At 57.4% G+C, this 22,082-nt stretch overlaps 1 protein-coding gene across 2 annotated transcripts in view; it reads right to left on the reverse strand.

The window, feature by feature from the left end:
* Nucleotides 1-20,550, reverse strand: part of Arhgap42 (Rho GTPase activating protein 42) — a 101,951-nt gene extending 81,401 nt beyond the window's left edge. Inside the window, exon 1 of one of the 2 annotated variants that reach the window (XM_048344053.1) lies at nucleotides 20,150-20,550. In XM_048344053.1, the coding sequence (XP_048200010.1) occupies nucleotides 20,150-20,303 (154 nt within the window). In that variant the 5' untranslated portion in view covers nucleotides 20,304-20,550. Of the gene's footprint in view, nucleotides 1-15,562; nucleotides 15,648-20,149 lie in introns of those variants that run through there. The other variant, XM_048344054.1, reaches the window with a different exon arrangement.
* Nucleotides 20,551-22,082: the final 1,532 nt, after the last annotated feature.

The raw sequence follows: 22,082 nt of genomic DNA on the forward strand, positions 1-22,082 counted from the left end.
GCCAGCAGCCTCGGGGAGCCAGCAGCCTCGGGGAGCCAGCCCGTGGAGCCAGCCTCGGGGAGCCAGCAGCCTCGGGGAGCCAGCAGCCTCGGGGAGCCAAACTCGGGGAGCCAGCAGCCTCGGGGAGCCAGCAGCCTCGGGGAGCCAGCCCGGGGAGCCAGCCTCGGGGAGCCAGCCCGTGGAGCCAGCCTCTGGGAGCCAGCAGCCTCTGGGAGCCAGCAGCCTCGGGGAGCCAGCAGCCTCGGGGAGCCAGCAGCCTCGGGGAGCCAAACTCGGGGAGCCAGCCTCGGGGAGCCAGCCCGGGGAGCCAGCCTCGGGGAGCCAGCCTCGGGGAGCCAGCCTGGGGAGCCAAACTCGGGGAGCCAGCCCGGGGAGCCAGCCCGGGGAGCCAGCAGCCTCGGGGAGCCAGCAGCCTCGGGGAGCCAGCCCGGGGAGCCAGCCTCGGGGAGCCAGCCTGGGGAGCCAAACTCGGGGAGCCAGCCCGTGGAGCCAGCCTCGGGGAGCCAGCAGCCTCGGGGAGCCAGCAGCCTCGGGGAGCCAGCAGCCTCAGGGAGCCAGCCCGGGGAGCCAGCCTCGGGGAGCCAGCAGCCTCGGGGAGCCAAACTCGGGGAGCCAGCCCGGGGAGCCAGCCTCGGGGAGCCAGCCCGGGGAGCCAGCCCGGGGAGCCAGCCTCGGGGAGCCAGCCCGGGGAGCCAAACTCGGGGAGCCAGCCCGGGAAGCCAGCAGCCTCGGGGAGCCAGCCTTGGGGAGCCAGCCCGGGGAGCCAGCCTTGGGGAGCCAGCCCGGGGAGCCAGCCTTGGGGAGCCAGCCCGGGGAGCCAGCAGCCTTGGGGAGCCAGCCTCGCCCTTGCTGTTTAAGCCCTGGGTATTCCTCGGTATTGTTTAATTCCTAAAGATACCACCGGTGACTGCGAAGACATGCTGGTGTGTCACCAGACCCCCCTCCACCTCCACAGAACCCCAAAGCTGGACAATACCACCGCCTGTGATGACACACTGGGACAGCGGCATGGCCGCCTCCCCCAGCTACACACACACACACCATCGCCTTCACGAGGACTCCGCGGCCCACTGTATCCTGACGGCTTCAAAGGGCACTGTCCCAGCCCTAAAATAGTTATCTGCATTCCAGCGTTCCTTTAAGAAAAACATTCCCACAGCCAGTAGTGAATCTGTTTAATCAAATCCACACATCCACACACAAACCCTCACACACAGGCATGCACACGCGCACGTGCACACGCGCATACACACCCCCTTCACAAATTGCCCCCCCGCACACTGAAGTGCAGCAGCGTGTGCAGTGACAGACTCAGAACGCGAGCCCAGCCTGGTGGCTGCATCTCTTTGTGTCTTCACCCTACTGGGATTTTTTTAAATTGTCCTTTTATTCATTTTTTCCTAACCATAGGAGAATGCTCAATATCATGTGTAGACAAAAGCAACTTTCCCCGTAGCCATCTGCCTGGTGTTCTCTTGAAGTGCTTCAAGTGAATGGTGATTGACAGGGGGAGATAGAAACCACTGCCTTGGACCGGACGCGTCTAGAAGGATGCTGGCACCCTGCCTCCCTCTTCCCAAAAGAAACAGAAAAGGCTACTGTCAGGCCGGGCGGCGCGGGATGCCAGGAGAGCCGGGGCACAAAGAGCATTCTTCTCCGTTCGCACGGCTTTCAATGGACGCCCTGTCCTGTTCCCATCCTCCCCCGTCCTGAGGTGCGTCAGCGGAGCTGGGGAACCCGTGGAAAACGGCACTGGCAAGGGTGGGTGGAGCCACGGCAGATGAGGTTCCCAGCGGGCCCTCACGCGCCCCCCGGCCCCGGTGGGGAGGGCTCTCCGCTTTTCAGGGGGCGGAGGGCGGGCTCCGGGCTCAGAAGCAGGACTGAGTCTCCCACCTCTCGGGTCCAGGTCAAGCCGAGCTGACGCCACGACCCGGAAGGGACAGGAAGGCGGTGGAGGTGGCGCAGAGAGGCGATCTGCTGTTAGGCTTGAGGCGCTTGAGGCTCGGCCGGGGCCGGTGGTTTTCTGTAATGGATGATATCAGAGGCGCTGTACGATGTCATCCACTCAACGTGACAGCTGCGGTAGGAAATGTGGAGACTCACCCTGACTCACGGAGCCTCGGTTGTCTAGCTCTTCTGTTGTTAGCTCTAGGTGCCTGGTTCTTCTGTTTTTAAGCAACTTCTGTGAGTTCCTTTCAAACCCACAACTCTACCACACTGGATTTAGCTAAGAAACAGAAATCACCTCCTTCACCACACAGCCTATAATTTACTGACTGCAAATTCTGCTTCCCGTGGATCTCACCGTATCCTCAATCTGCAGGCTGACCGCCAGCGCGCTCCCGATGACAAAGGTTGGCTATCGTAACGTCTGCAAGTGACTTTGAAGAAGATTCCCATCCTGTCTTTAGTAACTACGAGACCAGAAAGCAGCCCGATGACAACCTCGGGCCTTTATTCAAACACAAAACACAGCCTAAAACTCACTCGCCGCAAAGGCTCTGCTGTGCCCTGGAGCCAGGGACACGCATGACGCCAGGGATCTGCATGGCGTGGGCGCCCGCTGGCTGCGCCCAGACAGTGAGGACCGAGGAATCCCCATCGCGCCAGCGCGTGGCCATGTCTGGCCCGAAAGCGCCCACACTCTACAAAGTATGTTGTCTCTAATTATTTCATTGCCACACAAATGATACAATTCTTGCCAGCCTTTAATTAGACTGCGCGTAGCCGGAGGTGGCTGGTTCGGGCCCCACCGGTGGCAGAAACGTGCTAAGGACACGGGGCTGTCAGCTCTCCTCCCTTGCTGTTAGCTCTGGCTTATGCCAAACCTTCTCACGAGAAGTGCTAAGTGCATTTACCTAAGTGTCTGGGTAAGGTTGTCCATTCTTCAACGACTGGAAACTTCAGGTATGACGATGTTTGTGTGCCATCGTGCATGCATTCTAAGATGTTAAACCGTAAAATCTTTACCCGATTCTGGAGCTAACAACAGAAGAGCTAGACAACTGAGGCTCCGTGAGTCAGGGTGAGTCTCCACATTTCCTACCGCAGCTGTCACGTTGAATGGATGACATCGTACAGCGCCTCTGATATCATCCATCACAGAAAACCACCGGCCCCGGCCGAGCTCCAAGAGCCTCAAGCCTAACAGCAAATCTCCTACATGTGCCACCTCCACTGTCTCTTCCTGTTCTTTCCGTGTCAAAAAATGTGTACAAGACAGACCATCAGAAGCCAAGAGTGGCACCCGGCATTCATCTGCCGGTGACTCCAGATGACAAGGGCGGTGGGATCCACGTGAACACTGCCCACGGCAGACTCAGAGAGTCAGCAGAGAAAGCTTCGCAGTTAACCGCATCTGCTGCTGTCCATTATAAAACACTTCATTCCACAGGCGCCTCAGCAGTCCCCCGCCCAGCGCCATCGCCCTGAAACACCGGTGCAAAACAAAACCCGCCAAGTCGAAGCTCCGGCTCGCGGGCTGGCTGGGGTCCGGGGCTGGGACCGGGCCCACCCAGCCTCGGTGTCACCTCCAAGGGCGAGGAAGGAAAACACCAAGGCCTCGGATAACCAGCGTTTCAACGCGGGGGAAATGATCGCACACACACACACAATCAGCACAGGCGTGAACACACACGCCTGGTAGGAAGTCAGCAGCCTACTTCTGTCAAGGTGCTGCGTGCAGCGATGGCCGCGGGCCCCCCAGGGAGCACGGGGACAGACTGAAGCATAGCGGGGAGACGGATGGAAGACCAGAGGACTCTCCTCACAGTTCTGTGCAGACGGTCTGCCTTTGGCTTTTTATTTCCCAAAGGGATCACCACTAGGATTTCCTCTCAAGTTATTTATTTTAAAACCCACACCACGAAGCCCGGGCCAGGATGTCCTGGCTAGAGCCCACAATCTTCCGGCCCTACCCTAGCCCGGGACACCCCACCCACCCTCCCACCCACCCAGCACAGGGGGAGGCTCGCGCGAGGCATTTGGGAAGAACAAAATAACACTTTGCGGATTAAAATAAATATTTCCCGTGCTAGGTTATTTTATTTCACCAAATGTAATCTCTATGTTCACAATGGGGCACCGTGTGAAAAGCTTTGCCCACAGCAATCCGCTGTATCACCGGCAGGGCCTCCTGCGGTGTCCACGTAGGTCTCAGCAGAGCCCAAGGTGGGGACCTCAGCAGTGGGGGGGGGGGGAGGATCCGCAGGGGTCAGAGGTCAGTAACAAGGTAGGCAGGCCCTACGGGGCCTCCGTCCATCACCCAGGCCACTCTGGGCCTTTCCAGAGCCTGGTTTGGCAGGAGGCGCTCGGTCCCCATGGAAGAGCAAGAGCCGCTCCTCCACCCTGTGGAGCGGCCTGGGCCTCAGAACACCCCCGGGGCCACCCTACCCTGGAACAGCGACCTTGCCACATCCCACCCACCCCAGGCGGGGGGCTGCATGCACGCGCGCGCACACACACACGCGCACACACACACACACACACACACGCACACACCCGCCACGGGAGGGACACGTGCCCACCGCGGTGGGAACGCCCACACCCTCAGGTGCTCAGACACGGCCCGGGGCGCTCAGGTTAGTCCATCCCCCATCCAGTGCCGCCCCGCCCAGCCCCGGCAGCCCAGCCCGCAGGCCTTACACAGTCCACGCAGCCAGTCCCAAGCCTCCCGCCCGCACCAAGCTCGGGCGGAGCCGCTCAGGCAGCCCTGACAGGGCACCAGGGAGGCGGAGGTGGAGCAGCGCCCAGGGGCTCCGCCCGCCTCCACCCACCTGCCCAGCACTTTCCGCCCTCTCCACCCTCCTGCCCTGCATGTCCTGCCCTCCTCCACCCTCCTCCCTTGCACTTCCTGCCCTCCTCCACCCACCTCCCCTGCACTTCCTGCCCTCCTCCACCCTCCTGCCCTGCACGTCCTGCCCTCCTCCACCCTCCTCCCTTGTACTTCCTGTCCTCCTCCACCCTCCTCCACCCTCTTGCCCTGCACTTCCTGCCCTCCTCCACCCTCTTGCCCTGTACTTCCTGCCCTCCTCCACCCTCTTGCCCTGCACTTCCTGCCCTCCTCCACCCTGCTCCCCTGTACTTCCTGCCCTCCTGCCCAGTACTTCCCGCCCTCCTCCACCCTCCTGCCCTACACTTCCTGCCCTCCTCTACCCTCCTCCCCTGCACTCCCCACTTCCTTCTGTCCCCCTCCCCTGGCCCCAGCCCTCACCACCCTCAGGACTCACTGCCTTCTCAGGAGCTTCTCCCCGCCCCGGGGCTCTTCCCTGCCACACAGAAATCTCCTGGTAAAGGTCGCGGCTTGAGCAGCATTGCTGTAGAACCGCCTGGAGATGAGAGACCGGCTCAAGCGCTGGAGATGAGAGACCGGCTCAAGCGCTGGAGATGAGAGACCGGCTCAAGCCCTGGAGATGAGAGACCGGCTCAAGCGCTGGAGATGAGAGACCGGCTCAAGCCCTGGAGATGAGAGACCGGCTCAAGCGCTGGAGACGAGAGACCGGCTCAAGCCCTGGAGATGAGAGACCGGCTCAAGCGCTGGAGATGAGAGACCGGCTCAAGCGCTGGAGATGAGAGACCGGCTCAAGCCCTGGAGATGAGAGACCGGCTCAAGCGCTGGAGATGAGAGACCGGCTCAAGCGCTGGAGATGAGAGACCGGCTCAAGCCCTGGAGATGAGAGACCGGCTCAAGCCCTGGAGATGAGAGACCGGCTCAAGCGCTGGAGATGAGAGACCGGCTCAAGCCCTGGAGATGAGAGACCGGCTCAAGCCCTGGAGATGAGAGACCGGCTCAAGCGCTGGAGATGAGAGACCGGCTCATGCGCTGGAGATGAGAGACCGGCTCAAGCGCTGGAGATGAGAGACCGGCTCAAGCGCTGGAGATGAGAGACCGGCTCAAGCCCTGGAGATGAGAGACCGGCTCAAGCGCTGGAGATGAGAGACCGGCTCAAGCGCTGGAGATGAGAGACCGGCTCAAGCGCTGGAGATGAGAGACCGGCTCAAGCCCTGTGTCTGCGACTGAGGATCTTGGCTGCCCCGAGCCAATTCCCTCTCCTCACACTCGGTGTCCTGTCTGTCAAGGCAGCATGCTCACCTCATCGTTATTCAGATAATTACAGACACAAAGTCAGTGCCCTGGCCTAGGGCTTACTCAGCAAATGTCTTTCTCCCTTTCTATACTAGAAGAACAAACTTGGGGTGCATCATAAATGAGCCTGGGGAGGAAGGATGCTGAACAGCACTGTCGATCCTTTGAAAACTTTCAGGAGAAAGAACAGAAACCAAAGTGTTTTAGCATTTCAGACTTTGTCACAATAAAAAAAGTCCCAGAAATCACACAGTTAAGGCTGCACATGCAGATACAAGATGCTGTGTATCCAAAAATTAAAAGAAAAAGGTTTTGAAGTTCTTTCAACTTTGCAGATTGCACCAAGTAACGGAGCTCCTTTTTGTCAAAGAGTACAGGGGCAGCATGTCATTGGGGAAGACAGACACGGGTCTTCAGGGCTGCGGGTGCAAGCCTCCTCCACTGTGCTCCAGAAGCCGCAGCTGCGCGGAGGGGCAGATGGTAGCGGGCAGCTGTGTGCAGGGGGGTATGTCAGGAATGAGTGTGGTTATCAAGGCATTTCTGAGTAGGAGCCCTTGGAACGACATGAGAGTGAAGGTCATGGGAAAAGTCATTCTCCTCACCCTACTTCCTGGAAGCCCTCTCCCCACCCAGCCATAGCAAGTCGTGTTTACAGAACGGGGGAGCTAGGAAAGAGGGGAGGAGGAGGAGGGAGAGAGGATGTGGACACACAGAAAACACATTATATAGCCCATTACTCTTTATGTTCCTTCCTTTAAAAACTCCAGACCTAGTTTTAAAGACTTAGCACACTTTTAACATGCAAAAATATTTAATCCCTACTGCTTTAATAAGTGGGATTATTCATAAAGTTAACAACACAAATAAAACTCAGTTGGGTCTACTGCATCCATTACAGAACGTGTAATCTGAAGTTGACTTTTTTCGGGGTCATAAAAAAAAAAAAAGTTTCTCAGGATTCCAGTTTTTCAAGTTAAGAGTTTGTGTTGACACAAAATTGTTTTAGAACCAAGGGACAAATCCTGAAATTTCACTTTAGTCCAGTTACTTTTTAGCTGCTTTGGCAACTCACAGACGATAACCTGTTAATAAATCTCTAATTATACAGTTAATGTTGCTATCTCCCTTTTTCTTAAGGTGTCCAAGATAATTTCTCAAGTCTGCACATTCCTGTTGTCTATTTCTTTAACTTAATCCTGGAGCTCTGGAAGAGCACAGCACTCTTCAGAACAATTTCAAACTGGGTCTGGTTTTGACATTTGAATGTTACTTCTTTTGACCTTAAACTCTGAAGTCCATGCTTTCTTGATAGCAGGGATTACCGATGGGAGTGGCTGCCTAATTGCCTCTGTGTGAATGTTATTAAACAGGCAGACAAAATAGGGGGCACTGACCTTGGCATGAATTCAGCAGGCACCCGCCCCTGTCTCTTCTTAAAGAAAACAACAGTCAAACACGAATATAATCACCGATTTCCACATGTTCACTTTATTTATAATAGAAAAATTTCTCTTTTCCTCTATCTCTAGTAGTTAGTAGAAACCACAGTTCCCCGATAACTTGCTTTTTCACCTGATTCAGGAAAATACACTGCTCGCAGGCGTCAGACGGGCATACATGCACATCATGGACAGAAGCTATCCGCTGAGCCCAGACACCAAGGAGCAGTTCTGCCAGGTGTGCTCAGTGCAAACATGCACAGGGCACCAGCCGGTCGGGCAGGTGTGAGGCAGGGAACTCCGCACTGATTGAGGGCTGGAAGTTTGAGTCCATGGCCACTTGGTGTCTTTACCTTGGGCCTACAAGGCTCAGTTACCTTTGTGTTTGCTGAGGGGAGATCTGTCCCTATCATGGCGGACAGGAAGCAGAGACAGAGAGAAAGAGGCCAGAGTCCAAATATCCCCCCAGGCATTCCATCAGGACCTGATTTCCACCAGGCCCCGCCCCTCACTGCCTGACTTCCTCCCAGCAGGCCCTGCCCCCTAATGACCTGACTTCCTCCCACCAGGCCCCACCCCTCATGTCCTGACCTCCACCAGGCCCCGCCCCTCACAGCCTGATGCCCTCCCACCAGGCCCCGCCCCCCTAATGACCTGACACCCTCCCGGCAGGCCCCGCCCTTCACGTCCTGACCTTCTCCACCAGGCCCCACCCCCTAGTGACCTCACACACCCCCACCAGGCCCCACCCCAATGACCTGACGTCCTCCCGGCAGGCCCCGCCCCTCACGCCCTGACCTTCTCCACCAGGCCCGGACCCCTCTTGTCCTGCCCTCCAGTTGACCCATAGGCACCAAGGAGGCCAAGCCTCTAACACAGGAGCCTCCCAGAACATTCTAGATGCAAAGGGAAACAGATGTAGAGATTCCTCCCTCCAGGAGGCTGCCTGTGTCCACAGCAGGTGGGCTGACCTCGACCTCACCCTTTGCCAGGCAGGACGCCATGCGGCGAAGCGGCAAGCACGGGCCACATGTTTAGACTTAGGACACAGTAATTAAGAAGTCAACACGAGGCAGGTTTGCCGGAAGGAAGAAAGGCGCCCAAGGTGAAGGCTGGATCCGTGCGGCTACCGGGCGATGTCCTGCTGCCGGCCCATGGACCCAGCGGGCAGTCAGAAGAGGGGAGCGCCCCATCTTCCAGGGCCCCATTTAACTCCACGGAGGAGGGCCGGGCCAACTGCTCTGAAAACACGCCTTCCGTTCCCAGCCCACGGTCCAGGGCACGAGGCACGTGCCGTCAAACCACAAGTTGAGAGCTGGATTTTGTGGAATCAGAGAAACACTAAGTCTCCCACACCATCAGGCATCTCTTTTGAAACAGGATATAAATGGGGGTCCCTTGTAAAATGGGATCCTGGATCACAGATCTTGATTCTTGTCCTATGATGGAGGTACTCCTGTTTTATAGACACCTCCCAACCCCCCCCCCCAACGTTCCACGGTTTGGGTACAGCGCTGGGCCACAGAATCCTGTCACCCGAAATTGCACTGGGTGAGGAATAATGAGCTCCAGGTGAGGCACCAAAGGAAAAAACAATCAGAAGGAAAGGGACTTAGGACCAAAGACAGTTTTTTCTTTAAAATAGTATGTTTCATGAGCAAATTGTATATTTTTGCCATTTCTGGCAGGTATGGCCCTGCACTGAGTAGTGTCTTTATCTAATTTATCTGAGTAGTATCTTACCCTGGGGAATTCACACTCCCCACACACTACTCTTATTTGGCCAGAAACCCCTGAAGAAGACATCCTGGTTTCTATATTTACAATCACCCTACAGGTCTCCTATGCCTGATTTTCATTTGTACTTTGGTGAGTCTCATCTTAGAAGTAGCAGCTGGCACTCAGGAATTGGATTTGACAGCTGTCCATGAGATCCCGCTATGTTTTACAATGTAAGACTTAATTGTGTACTTTAACTGTTTTGTTAAGAAAATGAGCGTATAATGGCGTAAGTAGAAAACAACACACAGGGCTGGGGATATAGCCTAGTGGCAAGAGTGCCTGCCTCGGATACACGAGGCCCTAGGTTCGATTCCCCAGCACCACATATAGAGAAAACGGCCAGAAGCGGCGCTGTGGCTCAAGTGGCGGAGTGCTAGCCTTGAGCGGGAAGAAGCCAGGGACGGTGCTCGGGCCCTGAGTCCCCAAGGCCCAGGACTGGCCAAAAAAAAAGAAAACAACACACAACATCTCTATAAGTGCTCTGGGGTAGCACTAACTGGAGTGAACTCACATTTACAGGTAAAACCAGCAGAAATAGAACCAGCAAAAAATGCTTTAATAAAGAAGCAAAACTGGGCAATTCTGGAAGCCACATTTTGTTATCAGTATCAGGAGGGTTGGGGCAAATAATAGGCAAGATGACCTCCTTGTTGCTACAATTGTATCAATTCCACTTAGCAACATTGTTTCTATCCATAAGACCTCCTTGTTGCTACAATTTCATCACCTCCACTTAGAAACATTGTTTCTATTTGAATCCTGTGTTATAATGTGGGAAAGGGGCAGTGTAAATAAGCCACATAGAGGATTTCAGGTATGAATTTAAAAAAGGAAATCACAAACCATGCCCTGCCTGATGTACTTCATGCTGACAAAAAGGCAGAGCTTTCCACTCTGATGAACTACTATTTACTTAAAACTTCACACATTCTTCTCTTGCCTGCCTGCAGACTCTGATATTCTCTGTCATAGGAACCTCCATCTAACATCCCTGGAGGCTTGAATGTGTTCCTGCTGTGATCGAAATGACAAGAGGGGACAGATGAGGATGGGGAGGGAAGGGACTTGGAAGCGGGGGTAGGGGGGACACACCACAATCTCACACTAAAGCCTCCTCCCTGTTTCTATTACTAGGTGCATAGTGCTCCAGTGCCGAAAGAAGCTGTCTGGAGAGACAAACCAAGAATCAGACCCAGACCCAGGGAGGACTCGGAGCTCTGAATCATCACAAAGGGAATTTTAAAGAAACCGTCGTGAATAGTAAGGGCTCTAATGGGAAAAGCAGAAAACGTGCAAGAACGAATGGAAAAATGAAACTCTGAGCAAGGCTCAAAAGGAAATGCAACCAATTAGAGACACTGCCACTGGATGAAGAATGCCTTTCATGAGCTCATCGGGAGGCTGGACATGGCCAGGAAAGGCCGGCAGACATTTCCCACACAAGAATGACAAGTGAAAAAGAGGACTAGCCCGGAACTGTGGGGCAATCACAGAAGGTGTATCTATCTATACATGATAGAAACAGGGAGGGAGGGAAAGAGGGAGGGAGGCAGGCAGGGGGGCAGAAGCAGCAGCAAGCCAGCCCCCAGGGCTCAGCACAGCTGCCGGGGGCGCCTTCTCTCCTTGCACTCCATCTATCTTGGGGCCACTAGGTTCTGTGAGCTAAACAACTGCAGGACGTCCTGTACTAGGGACAGGACAAGGCCTGGGCTTTCCTGGACAGTCCTCCTCAAGTGGAACAGGAAATGGACAGGAAGGGGGGCTCTCTTCAATGCTAGAGAGCCTTCCCACGTTTCTTTCCCAGTCCTACAGATACACAAACAGAAAGTTATCTTTTTCCCAAGTGGCGACAGAGAGAAAAAAAGAGAAGCGTTTACAAGAGTAGAAGGCATTTGGAACGAAAAGCCAACCTGAGTTAAATATGAATCCTTTAGATCTGTCTGGAACTCTTCAACTAGGCCAAGTAAAAGAATGTGAACGCCTAGCCAATGTGTCTCTACCTTAACCAAAGTCTCTGAGCCTCTCTGACGGCCCAGGCCCCGCTCCCGAGGCCTGGGGTCCGCATCACACTTGAGCGGTGGATTTCCTTTCCCACTGGTGGCAGAGGGGAGCGAGGCTCCTGATCAACTTCAGAATTGGGGCTGCGGGTATAGCAGCTTCCAAGGGCACCACATCCTCTCAGGATCACACACACACACACGCATGCACACACACGCACAAGCACCCCCCAAATCTGTGTGATTTCCCATGCAAGCACACTTCAAGTGGAATTCACTGCTGATCCTCTGAAGTGCTTTTATCAAGTTTAGCAGAAATATGAACCATCACAATAATATCTCACCTTGCTCCATACATATTTTTTAAATGACTTTACAGGAAGGTACATTTCAGTCTTCCAAGGCACTTCAAGGCTCTGCTAGAAAGATTCTGCACATTTTCACACACAAAACAAAACCAGAGGTTGAGAAAGCCCTGTGTCACTCTGCCGACTCTGGTCCCTCGTGATTGGCGTAGAAGAGAGGACAGGGTTCTGAGGGCCAATTACAAAACCAAAGCCTCAAGGAGCGGCCAGAAGCCCCGGGGCCAACATTCTTGACTTGTTTTCTTCTTTTTTGTAAGAAAAAAAAAAAAAAGAACAGATGAGATAACTGTGGTGTGACAACAGGAAGGACAGCCTCTAAACAGTAAAACTCAGGGACCAACGTATACAGAATCTGCCCCAACACGAACTGGACGTGAGTCCGGGAGACTTTCCAGGCCACCCCACTACACAGCTAATGTGTCCCCGTCACGGGTTCCGCAGGACTCTGTCCCTGAAGTTCCCATGCATCTTCTGGTGGAAAGTAAAGAGCACTGAATTCTCCTCTGTGGAGTCCTCCGGGCCAGTCACCCCCGCGCCATCCACACTGGTGTGGGTCTTGAGTGTCCCCCCAACAAGGCTCTGTGTGGAAGGCACAGGTCATGGAGGGTCACTGGCAGGACAGTGGGGTGCCGCCCCCTCTTCTCTCTGCCCCTCCGGCCCCAGTGGCTTTTCACATCCCACTCCGGCCGGCGCAGAGTCGACCAAGCCTCCGGAGGCTGAGCCCCTGGGGCCGGCCCGCCAGCAGGGACCTTTCCCCTTCCACGCGCCCCTGGCGCCAGCACGGCGAGCAGGAGTCCACGATAAACCCGCGGGCGGGGGGTCTGCGTGTACCCCGTCCTAAGACGCCATGGGCTCGGAGAGCTCAACCCCCGGCACAGCTGAGCAGGGGCCGAAGCCCGCACCCAGCCACTCGGGCCTGGCTGGCCGCCACGCTGCCCACGGAGCAAGTGCGCCGGGCGGCCCCGCCTCACGCCGCCGTGGCCTCGCGCGTCGGTTCCCAGAGACAGTGAGGAGCAGCACGCCTCCGGCCGCGGCTCCCGGACACGCTCCTCCCCACGTTCAGAAAGCACCCACAGAGGAAGCAAGCTCGCTCTGGGCTCTGGGCTCAGTCTGTGCCAGAAGCCCAGTCGCAGGGCCGCCTCACCTAGACCTTATTCCAGAGACCCTGTGGTTATCACCACGAGACACACCTTCCAACGGAACACCTGGGCAGGCTGCTCTGCGTGCAAAACCAGCACTTCCAGATCCGAATAAAACAGCCCAGGCCTCAAGACTGTACGTGTGTGTGTGCGTGCACGCACCTGTATCGATGTCATTTCTAAAGGGATAAAAGACATTCTCCACACCTAGTCAGAACTAGAAAAGAAGGAGAAGCAGGGCCAGGCAGACGGAATGCGCACATGGAAAGGCAGGCAGGCAAGGCATGAAGACTACACAGTAAAAAGCTACTAGCAAATAACTGACCAAAAGTGGGTTCGCGAACTGGAAAGAAATGTGATGAAAGAACAAAAACAGTGGATGGAAGCATGGCTCAGGTGGGAGAGCCCCAGCCAGTGAGCAAAAGCAAGCATCAGACTCCAAGTTCAAGCCCCAGTCTTAGACAAAAAAAAATCCAGAATAAAGACTGTACTTTCCCTGATTCCAACTGTCCAACTCAGTAATCTGCTGGAGATCCAAACATGCTGGCTCCTATACACAGATGGGTGAGAAGGCAGACAGACAGACAGATATGCACACACGGGGGGCGGAAAAGGAAAAGACAAAGAAGCAGCAATATGTAAGCCCCAGTTCTCATGGGAAGGACTAAAGGCCAGGCTGCGGAGGGCACGGAGTCAGAGCCACCAGCCGCATGAGGAGGACGCGTGGAGACCGCTACGTCACTGGGCCCCCGCCACTCTTCAGGGCCCTTGAGCCTGTTACCCATCCACTTCACAGGGTGAGGGAAGAAAGAGCCAACACACAATTAGCAAAAGGCATGCTAACACCTGTTCCTTACTAGATAGCCGCAGATGCCCTGCTCACCACAGAACACCTAATTCCAAACAGCTAACCATGGGGACCCCAAAAAAAGAAGTATCCCAGCACTGGCGGAGCGGAAGGAGAGAAGGAGAAGCACCCTCGGGTGAGGCGGCTGCCCTGGAAAGGGCGTGGAGGCTCCTGACCCCTCCCCACGCCCCCACCCACCCACCCGAGAGGCACTGCCGCCGCACGGAGACCTGCACACGGCGGTGGGCCCCGACACGCGGGCGCTGGGTTAGGGTCCCACCCTCCACGCCAAAACACAGGTACCACTGGGGGCATTGCACAAGCAAACGGACGGATACACGCTTGGGCAGGAGACGCTCTGTAAAAGACGCAAGTCTCCACGGCCTGGCTGACCCGTGATCCGGTTTCCTGCTGGTGAACCGAGGCACCACGCGGCCGCTGGCTCACTCCAGCCTTGAACTCCGACCCCAGCCTCTCTCGTCCCTGGGGTGTCAGGTGAGGGCTCATGTCATGCCTCTTGCCTGCGGCGAGCGCACTGCAATCCTCCTGGGACGACGGACACCCAGCACCCTGCTCGGCGTGTTTGCGGAGATAAGGGGTCATGATGACTTTTTCCCCAGACTGACCTCCCACTGAAATCCTCCAAAACCTGGGCCTCCAGACCAGACAAAAGTGGATTTACAAGACGATTAAGTCAGAATGCTGTCAGTATAAAGAACAGAGCCTTCTGATTAGCCAGTGACTTCAATTTGATGCAAACACCAACCCACACAACCTCCCCCTCCCCCCGCCCCTCCCCCGCAGGCTCCCTGCTCCCCCAGACAAGCAGACTGAAGGTGAAATTCAAAACACAGCCATGGCAGGGACCTTTCTACTGACTGCCCTGTTCTCCTCCTGTTTCTTTCCTTCCGCTAGAAGATCTGTTGAGGTAAACCCCTATTCATGAGAACGCAGCTGTGGGGGGCGGGGGAGTGGAGCAGCTGCCCCCCGTCCTGGGCCTGCGGGAAGCGCGGGGCTGGCCAGGCCCCACCCCTGGGGACACAGTGCCAGGGCTATTTGACTCTGGGCAGTGGTCCAATAGGCTGGGCAGCTGGCGCTGGTGGGTGGGCGGCAGGTGGGGAGTGGGCGTTCCAGCACCTGCCCGAGCCCAGGCGGAAGGCGCAGGAAGGACGGGACGGCCGGCAGCAGAGGAGGGCTGCGGCCCGCACACGCGGCGGCCTCGCTGTGATGTTGAGAAACAGGACTCAGACCAAACACCTCCCTGCCCGCCCTCTTCTCATCTCCCTTCCGTAAAGGTTTCACGGCTAAGTCACACCGACTCAAGACCCTGACTTGTCAATCGTGGAAGGGCCTGGCGCCGTGGGTACAGATAGGGCAAACCCGCATGGTTCTCTGGGAGGGGGCGTGGGAGGGGCCTGGCCAAGCCGCCTCCTCCCCAGGGAAGGGACCGACTTCCCGTTCCCACAGCCACGCACTCCCTCACCTCCTGCCCCGGGAGCACGTCTGTCTGTGACTCTGGGAAGGAAATCCAGGAGAAGCGGGGACTCTGCTACCACACAGAGAGGGAGACCAAGGCCACCGTTCCGCCAGCGTCACGCGCTCTGAGTGCACCAGGCTCCGGGAACCTGACACGGGGCCCACCCTGGGACGGAGCCCAGGAGCGCCACAGTCCTCAAACAGCCCTCCGAATTACCTCATTAACCCAAGCCCAGCCCGACAAGCATGGAGGGCGCCGGCGGACGCCGGGCTCACGGGCGGCTGGGGGCTCCTCCCCTGCAAAGCAAAGGCGGGGTGCAAAGGCACCCGCCGGAAATGGCCTAGGAGAGCAGCTCTCACGGAAAGCGGGGAGTCCCGGAGCACACAGGAGGCCTGGCTGAGGTCCCAGAGTTTTCTTTTTTCCCTACTTACCTAATTCCTGGCCTGTGCCACCGACCGGCCTGGCTGGCCCTGAACGCGCAGAAGCCTGGCTGAGCACGAGAAGCCTCCAGGCCCAGGCGGCCGCAGAGCACTGCGGGTTCCTTGTTCTCTGGGTTTTCTCTTGGGGAAGAAGCTACCGAGTCCCCATCCACAAGTGGACGTAGCCCTCACCTCCACACCTCAGCCTGTGAGCCCGGGTGCTGGCCTCTGGCCCTGGGCCTCCCTGGCCACGTCCTCCACGGGTGCACGCAGCACCGACCTGCGCGCAGCCCACCGCCGGGAGCCCTTCTGCTGCCTTGGCGCACGGCTCAGCACCTCCAGGAACTTCTGTGCCCAGGGCACGGGCCCTCCGGCCCCTTCACAGAAGCCGGCGATGGAGGCTGGCAGGAAAGGGGGGCCCGAAGCACAGCCTCCACCGGGAAAAGCAGGGGAACTGACCCCGGCGGCCAACCATGGGGGACATCATCAACCGTCCCTGAGTGAGGAAATCGCTTCCACAGCCACCACCCTCCCCGAGGTGCATTCACTATGGCTGCCAGGCTGTGTGTGGCTTCAACACTGTCCACACGCAAGAGGAATCACTGCTCCATGATTGCACACGTTAACAGCCGTAATGCACCGAGTGTGAGTTGGAGCCCAGTCACTGTCTTTTTTCCTTCAGCAGAATCCCAAGCATGCAGGCTTGAGACACTCCATCTTCAAGACTGACCAAAGAGCTGGCCACCTCTGACCTTGGTGAGATTTGGCAGGTGCTATGGGGCAAGGTGGAGCAAAACGCTCTCCCTGCCCAACCAGCTCTGTCCCTAGGCTCATTTCAGTCCCCTCCCCCAAGGAGGGGGGATAAGACCCCAATGACGCCCCTGGGCAAGTCCAACAGGCTCCGTATCTTCAGCATGTACAGGGGTGCACACCCACCAGGCCACGTGCCAAGCCATCTCATACAACACAAACAATACCTAGATGGCTCAGCAACTGTAAGGTGTGGGGAGGAAATGACCAGAAAAAAAATCAAGTTGTATGCTCAGACCTGTCACATTTTCCTTCTGAATATTTTCAGTGCAGACTTAGCCGACTCCTGAGATGGGGAACTCAGACCTAGAGAGCCATTTGCCCGTTTTCACTGCTTGGCTGACTTTAGTTTACTTCTGTTTCTGAGAGATGGATTTTATTACATTGATTGTGAATGCCTGGACATTCCTCATAAGTGATCGATGGACTTAACTTTGTAAGTATGAACTGTATCATAGTTTGATCTACACATACACTCGCTGGCTACGTTAAGCTCACGTAAGCATCGTCCCATGTATTGATCTTACATTGATCTCACTCAGAATCTCTTAGCGAAATTTTTAATTCTATTAGGCCTGTCTCTTTCCTTTTCTCTGCTTTGGATTGGATTGCGAGGAGTGGGTCTAGGGTCTGTGTACATTCTTGCAAAAACAAAGCTCATTCAACTTATACATGATTCTTTTAATTCAAAAGTATGCATAAGAAAAAGTAAAAGGGAAATGCCATCAAGAGCATAAGTGTGTGGAATATGTACAGATCTGACCCTTAATGGAAGAAAATGAGCAAGTGAAAGTAGCCAGTGACTTCCAAGCTCAAATCCTCACAGGGACACCGGGTGGGTAAAGTCCACAGACCAACGCGGAAGGGCGGACACACGAGGTCACGGCTTGAACTAGCCTTGACTCACCCAGGCCAAGAATATTCTCAAACATCATGCACCCAATGTCTCCGCGGCAGGTAACAAAGCGAATGTCCTGCCTGGTGGTGAGGCTGTTGGAGGTGCTCTCTTCACTGACTGGGGGCGGGGGGTACCTCCATCCCTTGGCTCTGAACTTGCATCCTGCCTCTCAGTGGACACCACTAAGGAATGTGATTCTATCCCTTGTCTGTGGTTTAAGCTGAAAACATGACATGATGGGGCGCGTGACACGAAGACACGCGTCTCTAGAGACAGAGGCAGCAGGATCGACTGCTCCGTCCAATGGCTCAGGGCCCACAGGAGCAACACAGTAGGACCAAATCTCAAAACCCAGGGAAAGAAAGGGCTGTGGGCCAAGTGGTGGGGAGCAATCGTATAGACAACTCAAAATAGTGAGCGCAATTTTAACTGGCAAATAAAACTGGTGGCCATGCTTGGTGGGAAGGCTGAAGCAGGAGGATCAAGAGTTCAAGGCCAGCCTAATAAACATGATGTGTCACCAGTCAACATCATCACCATCATACAAGCACACTTTTAAACAGCCAACTAAAGAAACCTGCATCCTAATGCTATGAGCTAAGGAGCACGTGTGGACGCTTTGGGAAGGTCGGCCACCCGTCCACAGGCCAAGAGGACTCATGCCAAAACACCAGCGAACAAATCAGCGGGAAGGGAAGGAATGCCAGGCCCCAGAAGCTCACACCTGTCACCCCAGCCACCCAGGAGGCTGAGATCTGAGGATCTGGATTGAGGGCCAACCTAAGACAGGAGAGTCGTGAGACCATCTTCAAAAACCAGCAAGATGTCAAAGGAAAGAAAGAAAGAGGGAACTGGTCATTATCAGGTGCAAAATACTGTCTTCGTCAGTACTTGCTCATGAAACCGCAAAGTATAAAGATAACACATACACACACCCCTGAACTGGGCCAGAGATAACCTGGCTCCAGGGCAGAAACTAGGAACTAAGCACAGAGCACTCAGCGGCCGCAGCTGGCATGGCGGGTGGTGTGAGGGAAAGCGGCACCCTCACCCGCTGGGGTCGCCACACCTCAGTCTCCCTGGGGCAGCGCAAGCCGAGAATTCCTGTAACAAGAACTAAAGCGTTTTTGTCCCACAAGAAAGCGAGTCACCGCCCAATGTTCAAGTCACCATAGAGGTGAGCGCTCTGAGGAGAGTGCTCTCGCTCTAGGGGAAGGCCTGAGAAAGCGGGCGAGGCTCTGAGTTCAAGCTCTTGTCCTGGAGCAAAATAATACACCTAAGTACACAGGGCCAAGATCACGAAGCTGGGGCCTGCCCCGCCAGGAGCCGACACTCTCAAGCACTTCATCCGCTGCGGAAGGGAAGAGCACAATCGGTTCTGACCAGGCAGTGCTCAAGGGTCCTAGGAGGGTGGGAGCTGTGTGGTGCTCCCCATTCTGCAAACACTGAAGTTACACACACACACACACACACACACACACACCACCACCACCACCATCACCACCACCACCACCCTAGGGAAGGGGGCGGCGTGGACACTGCAGACCCTGGGCAGCTCTCTGGCAAGCTAAGGGAATCAAGCTGTGCAAACCAGGAGAGGGAAGGACAGCCGGTAAAGCCATGGTGTTCACAGACCACAGTGATTACTGACGTGGCCCTCGATCAGGTGTGGACGTGGAACCTGACTCGATGAAGCAGAAGGGGCAGGTAAGTGCATTGTCTTCTGGGTGGTTACAACAGAGCAGGATATTGGAACTGAGTGCAGCAGGTGCTGCACACAGCCCTGCCCCAAGCCGACCTGGCCTTTGCCCTAGACAAGGGTGCTGCGCTAGGTTCCGGGACTACTGGACCGCCCCCCCCCCCCAAGGACTCTGGGCCAGGTGGGGACCAGCACCTCCTTAGCACGCCATGGAGGCTGGAGTCCTGTGCTCACTTCGGAGAAGAGAGCGCCGAGAAGCTTCCACCAACGCCGAGTTAGGAGGGAAGCCTTCTCTCAGAGTCCTTCAGACGGGCCTGGAAAGCTTCCTACACCCAGTGTCTCCATCACTGCAAGCCAAGGCCCCCCAAGCGCACGGTGGGAGAACCCCACCCCACCTGGAGGGGCGAGGGAGGAGGAGGGCGGAGGCCGGTGACCACCCCACGGACACGGCGCCAGGACCACGGCAGCGTTATAGGGCCACGGGGGACACCGTGAAGCCCACACCCCGGATGCGGGTCTTTCCTGAGCCACCTCTGTGTGCGGGCGCTACACGCCGTCCTGGGCTCCTCCCCACAGGGTTGCAAAGCTAGGTAACCCCCAAAAGCACGAAAGTAAGACCCGAGCCTCCCCGCCCCCCATCTTCCCAGCCCCCTCGCAGACGCAGACTTGGGGGTTTCCTGGGTTCCCGGCCTTGGGCGGGAGGCTGACCCCTGGGGCCCTGGAAGCCAGGACACCACCCAGGCGAGCTGCCCGCCACCAGCAGGGGAGCTCTTCAGCTCCGGTCCCCAAACCCATGCAAACAAAGGAACCCCGGGGTCCCCACTGTACCCCAGAGCCCAGGATTCCCCAAGGAACCTGGGCTTCCACCCCTGCACCGCCCCCAGGCCCGCGCCCCTCGCCCCGCCGCGCCCCTCGCCCCGCCGCGCCCCGGCCCGCCCCCCTCACCCCCGGCCCGCGCGCCCCTCACCCCGCCGCGCCCCCGGCCCGCGCCCCTCGCCCCGCCGCGCCCCTCGCCCCGCCGCGCCCCGGCCCGCCCCCCTCACCCCCGGCCCGCGCCCCTCGCCCCACCGCGCCCCGGCCCGCCCCCCTCACCCCCGGCCCGCGCCCCTCGCCCCGCCGCGCCCCGGCCCGCCCCCCTCACCCCCGGCCCGCGCCCCTGACCCCGCCGCGCCCCCGGCCCGCGCGCACTCACTCCTCAGCGCCCCGATGAGCAGCGAGCCGTCCTTGAGCAGCTCCTTGATGAACTTGTTGGTGCGCTCCAGCTCCACCTCGTGGCACTGCAGGCGCTCCCTGAAGTCCGGGCTGTCCAGGAACGAGTCGCTGAACTCCAGGGTGGGCAGCCCCATGGCGCCCGCGGGGCTCCGCGCCGTCCCGGGCTCCGCGCGGGGCTCAGGCTTCCTCCGCGGGCGCCGGCCGGGGCGCGGGGCGGCTCAGCGCGGGCGCGGCGGGGCGCATGGCCGCGGGGAGCGGCGAACCAGCCGGGCGGCGGGAGGCCGCGGCCCGGGCGCAGAGCGGCGCGCGGCCACTTCCGGCAGCTCCGCGTTCCGCCGGGCCTCGGCGGCGTCGGAGGCGCAGTGAGCCCAGCGCGCCCGCGGCAAAGCTGCCCGGCCGGCCGGAGCCTGCGCCCAGCCCCGGCCCCGCGCCCCGCCCCCGATCCCCGCCCCGCCCCCGGGCCCGCGCCCCGCCCCCGGGCCCGCGCCCCGCCCCCGCGCCCCGCCCCCGCGCCCGGTCCCCCGATCCCCGCCCCGGGCCCGCGCCGCGCCCCGCCCCCCCGGCCCGGCCCACGCCCCGCCCACTGCGTGCTCGCACCCAGCGCCTGCCCACCCCACCCACTCACCCACCCATCAGCGAGCCCGGCGCCCACTGCCCCTCCCTCCGTCTCCAAACCTGCTCCGCCCCACCCCGTGCCCGCCCGCGTTTTCTCCAGCCCGCACCCAGGCGTTAGCCGCGTCTCTCCGGCCCCAGGTGACACTTCGGGGTCCTCTGTGCTCCAGAGGTTCTCCAATCCCCTGCCACTTCTCCCCTCCAGCTCCTGGGGGAGAAACCACCCTGAGCCGCCCAAAAGGTGCGGGTCCTGGGTGGAGGGCGAAAGGAAGCCTGCCGTGTGCACGAGAATCCGGGTGGGAACGTCGCGCTTTCCCGTGTCCGCGCCCCAGACCAGCCCTGGGGAGCGCAGTGCCTCTGTAAAGTATGTTCCTGGTGGCGGGCACGGTGGGGTGGTCCCTTGTCTCCTACTGGACGGGGTGCCCCAATTCCCGTGGCTTCCAGATTGTTGATGCGCGCTGGAGTTTCAAAGGAACACTTTGGGGGTCCTACCCCCCCCCCCGACCTCCTGAAACCCAGCGGGCCAGAGAACCCCACACGGCTGTTTGTCCTGTCAGCAGCCATCCGATGCGGGGACTCGGTTCCATTTCCTGGGAATCTGCTCCTCATTTCTCCGTTTTCATTGCTTTGTCCATTTAAAACATCTGTTAGAAAGAGAGAGAGAGAAAAAAGAACTCTCCCGAAAATCATGGGGAAAATTCCATTAGAGTGCTTTACATTTTTCCCAATTAACTTGCAGGAACTGAAAGCTCAGATTTTTTTTTTTAAATTTTTGTAAGCACACATGAACATCAAACATGCAATTAGCGTTCAGGCAGATAAGATCGTGTGAACTGTATGCTTAAGAGCTAGATCTGGGCTCTTCTGGGCCAGGAAAATCCAGTTTAAAAACCGTATTTCCGTATTTACATTGTTAGTACCCAGTGTGTCTAATCACTCTTACAGTCATATTGACTCCCAAGGGCGGAGTCAGCAGCTGAGCCACGCCTGGCTGCCAGGGTAGGGACTGTCCTGGGCCTGGGAGGGGGTGACTTAACCACAGGAGGTGATTTTACACGCCCTCACACAGAGTGAAGACAGAAAACCAGTCAGGCCAAGCTAATGGGTTTCTTTCAACCTTTTATGTTGCTGTTCCAGGCAACTGAACTGCAAAGGCAACTGGGGAGATATGAAGCAGGATAAAATCTAACAACCTCTCCTTGTTTATTCTCTCATAAAAGCCCTGTGATTAATTCTTGAAAAATGCATCCACTGACTGACTGGGCAGGTCCCTGCGCTGGGTGTCAGTTCTCCGCTTTCTC

The sequence above is a fragment of the Perognathus longimembris genome, chromosome 3, assembly GCF_023159225.1.
Source record: "Perognathus longimembris pacificus isolate PPM17 chromosome 3, ASM2315922v1, whole genome shotgun sequence".
Taxonomy (NCBI): domain Eukaryota; kingdom Metazoa; phylum Chordata; class Mammalia; order Rodentia; family Heteromyidae; genus Perognathus; species Perognathus longimembris.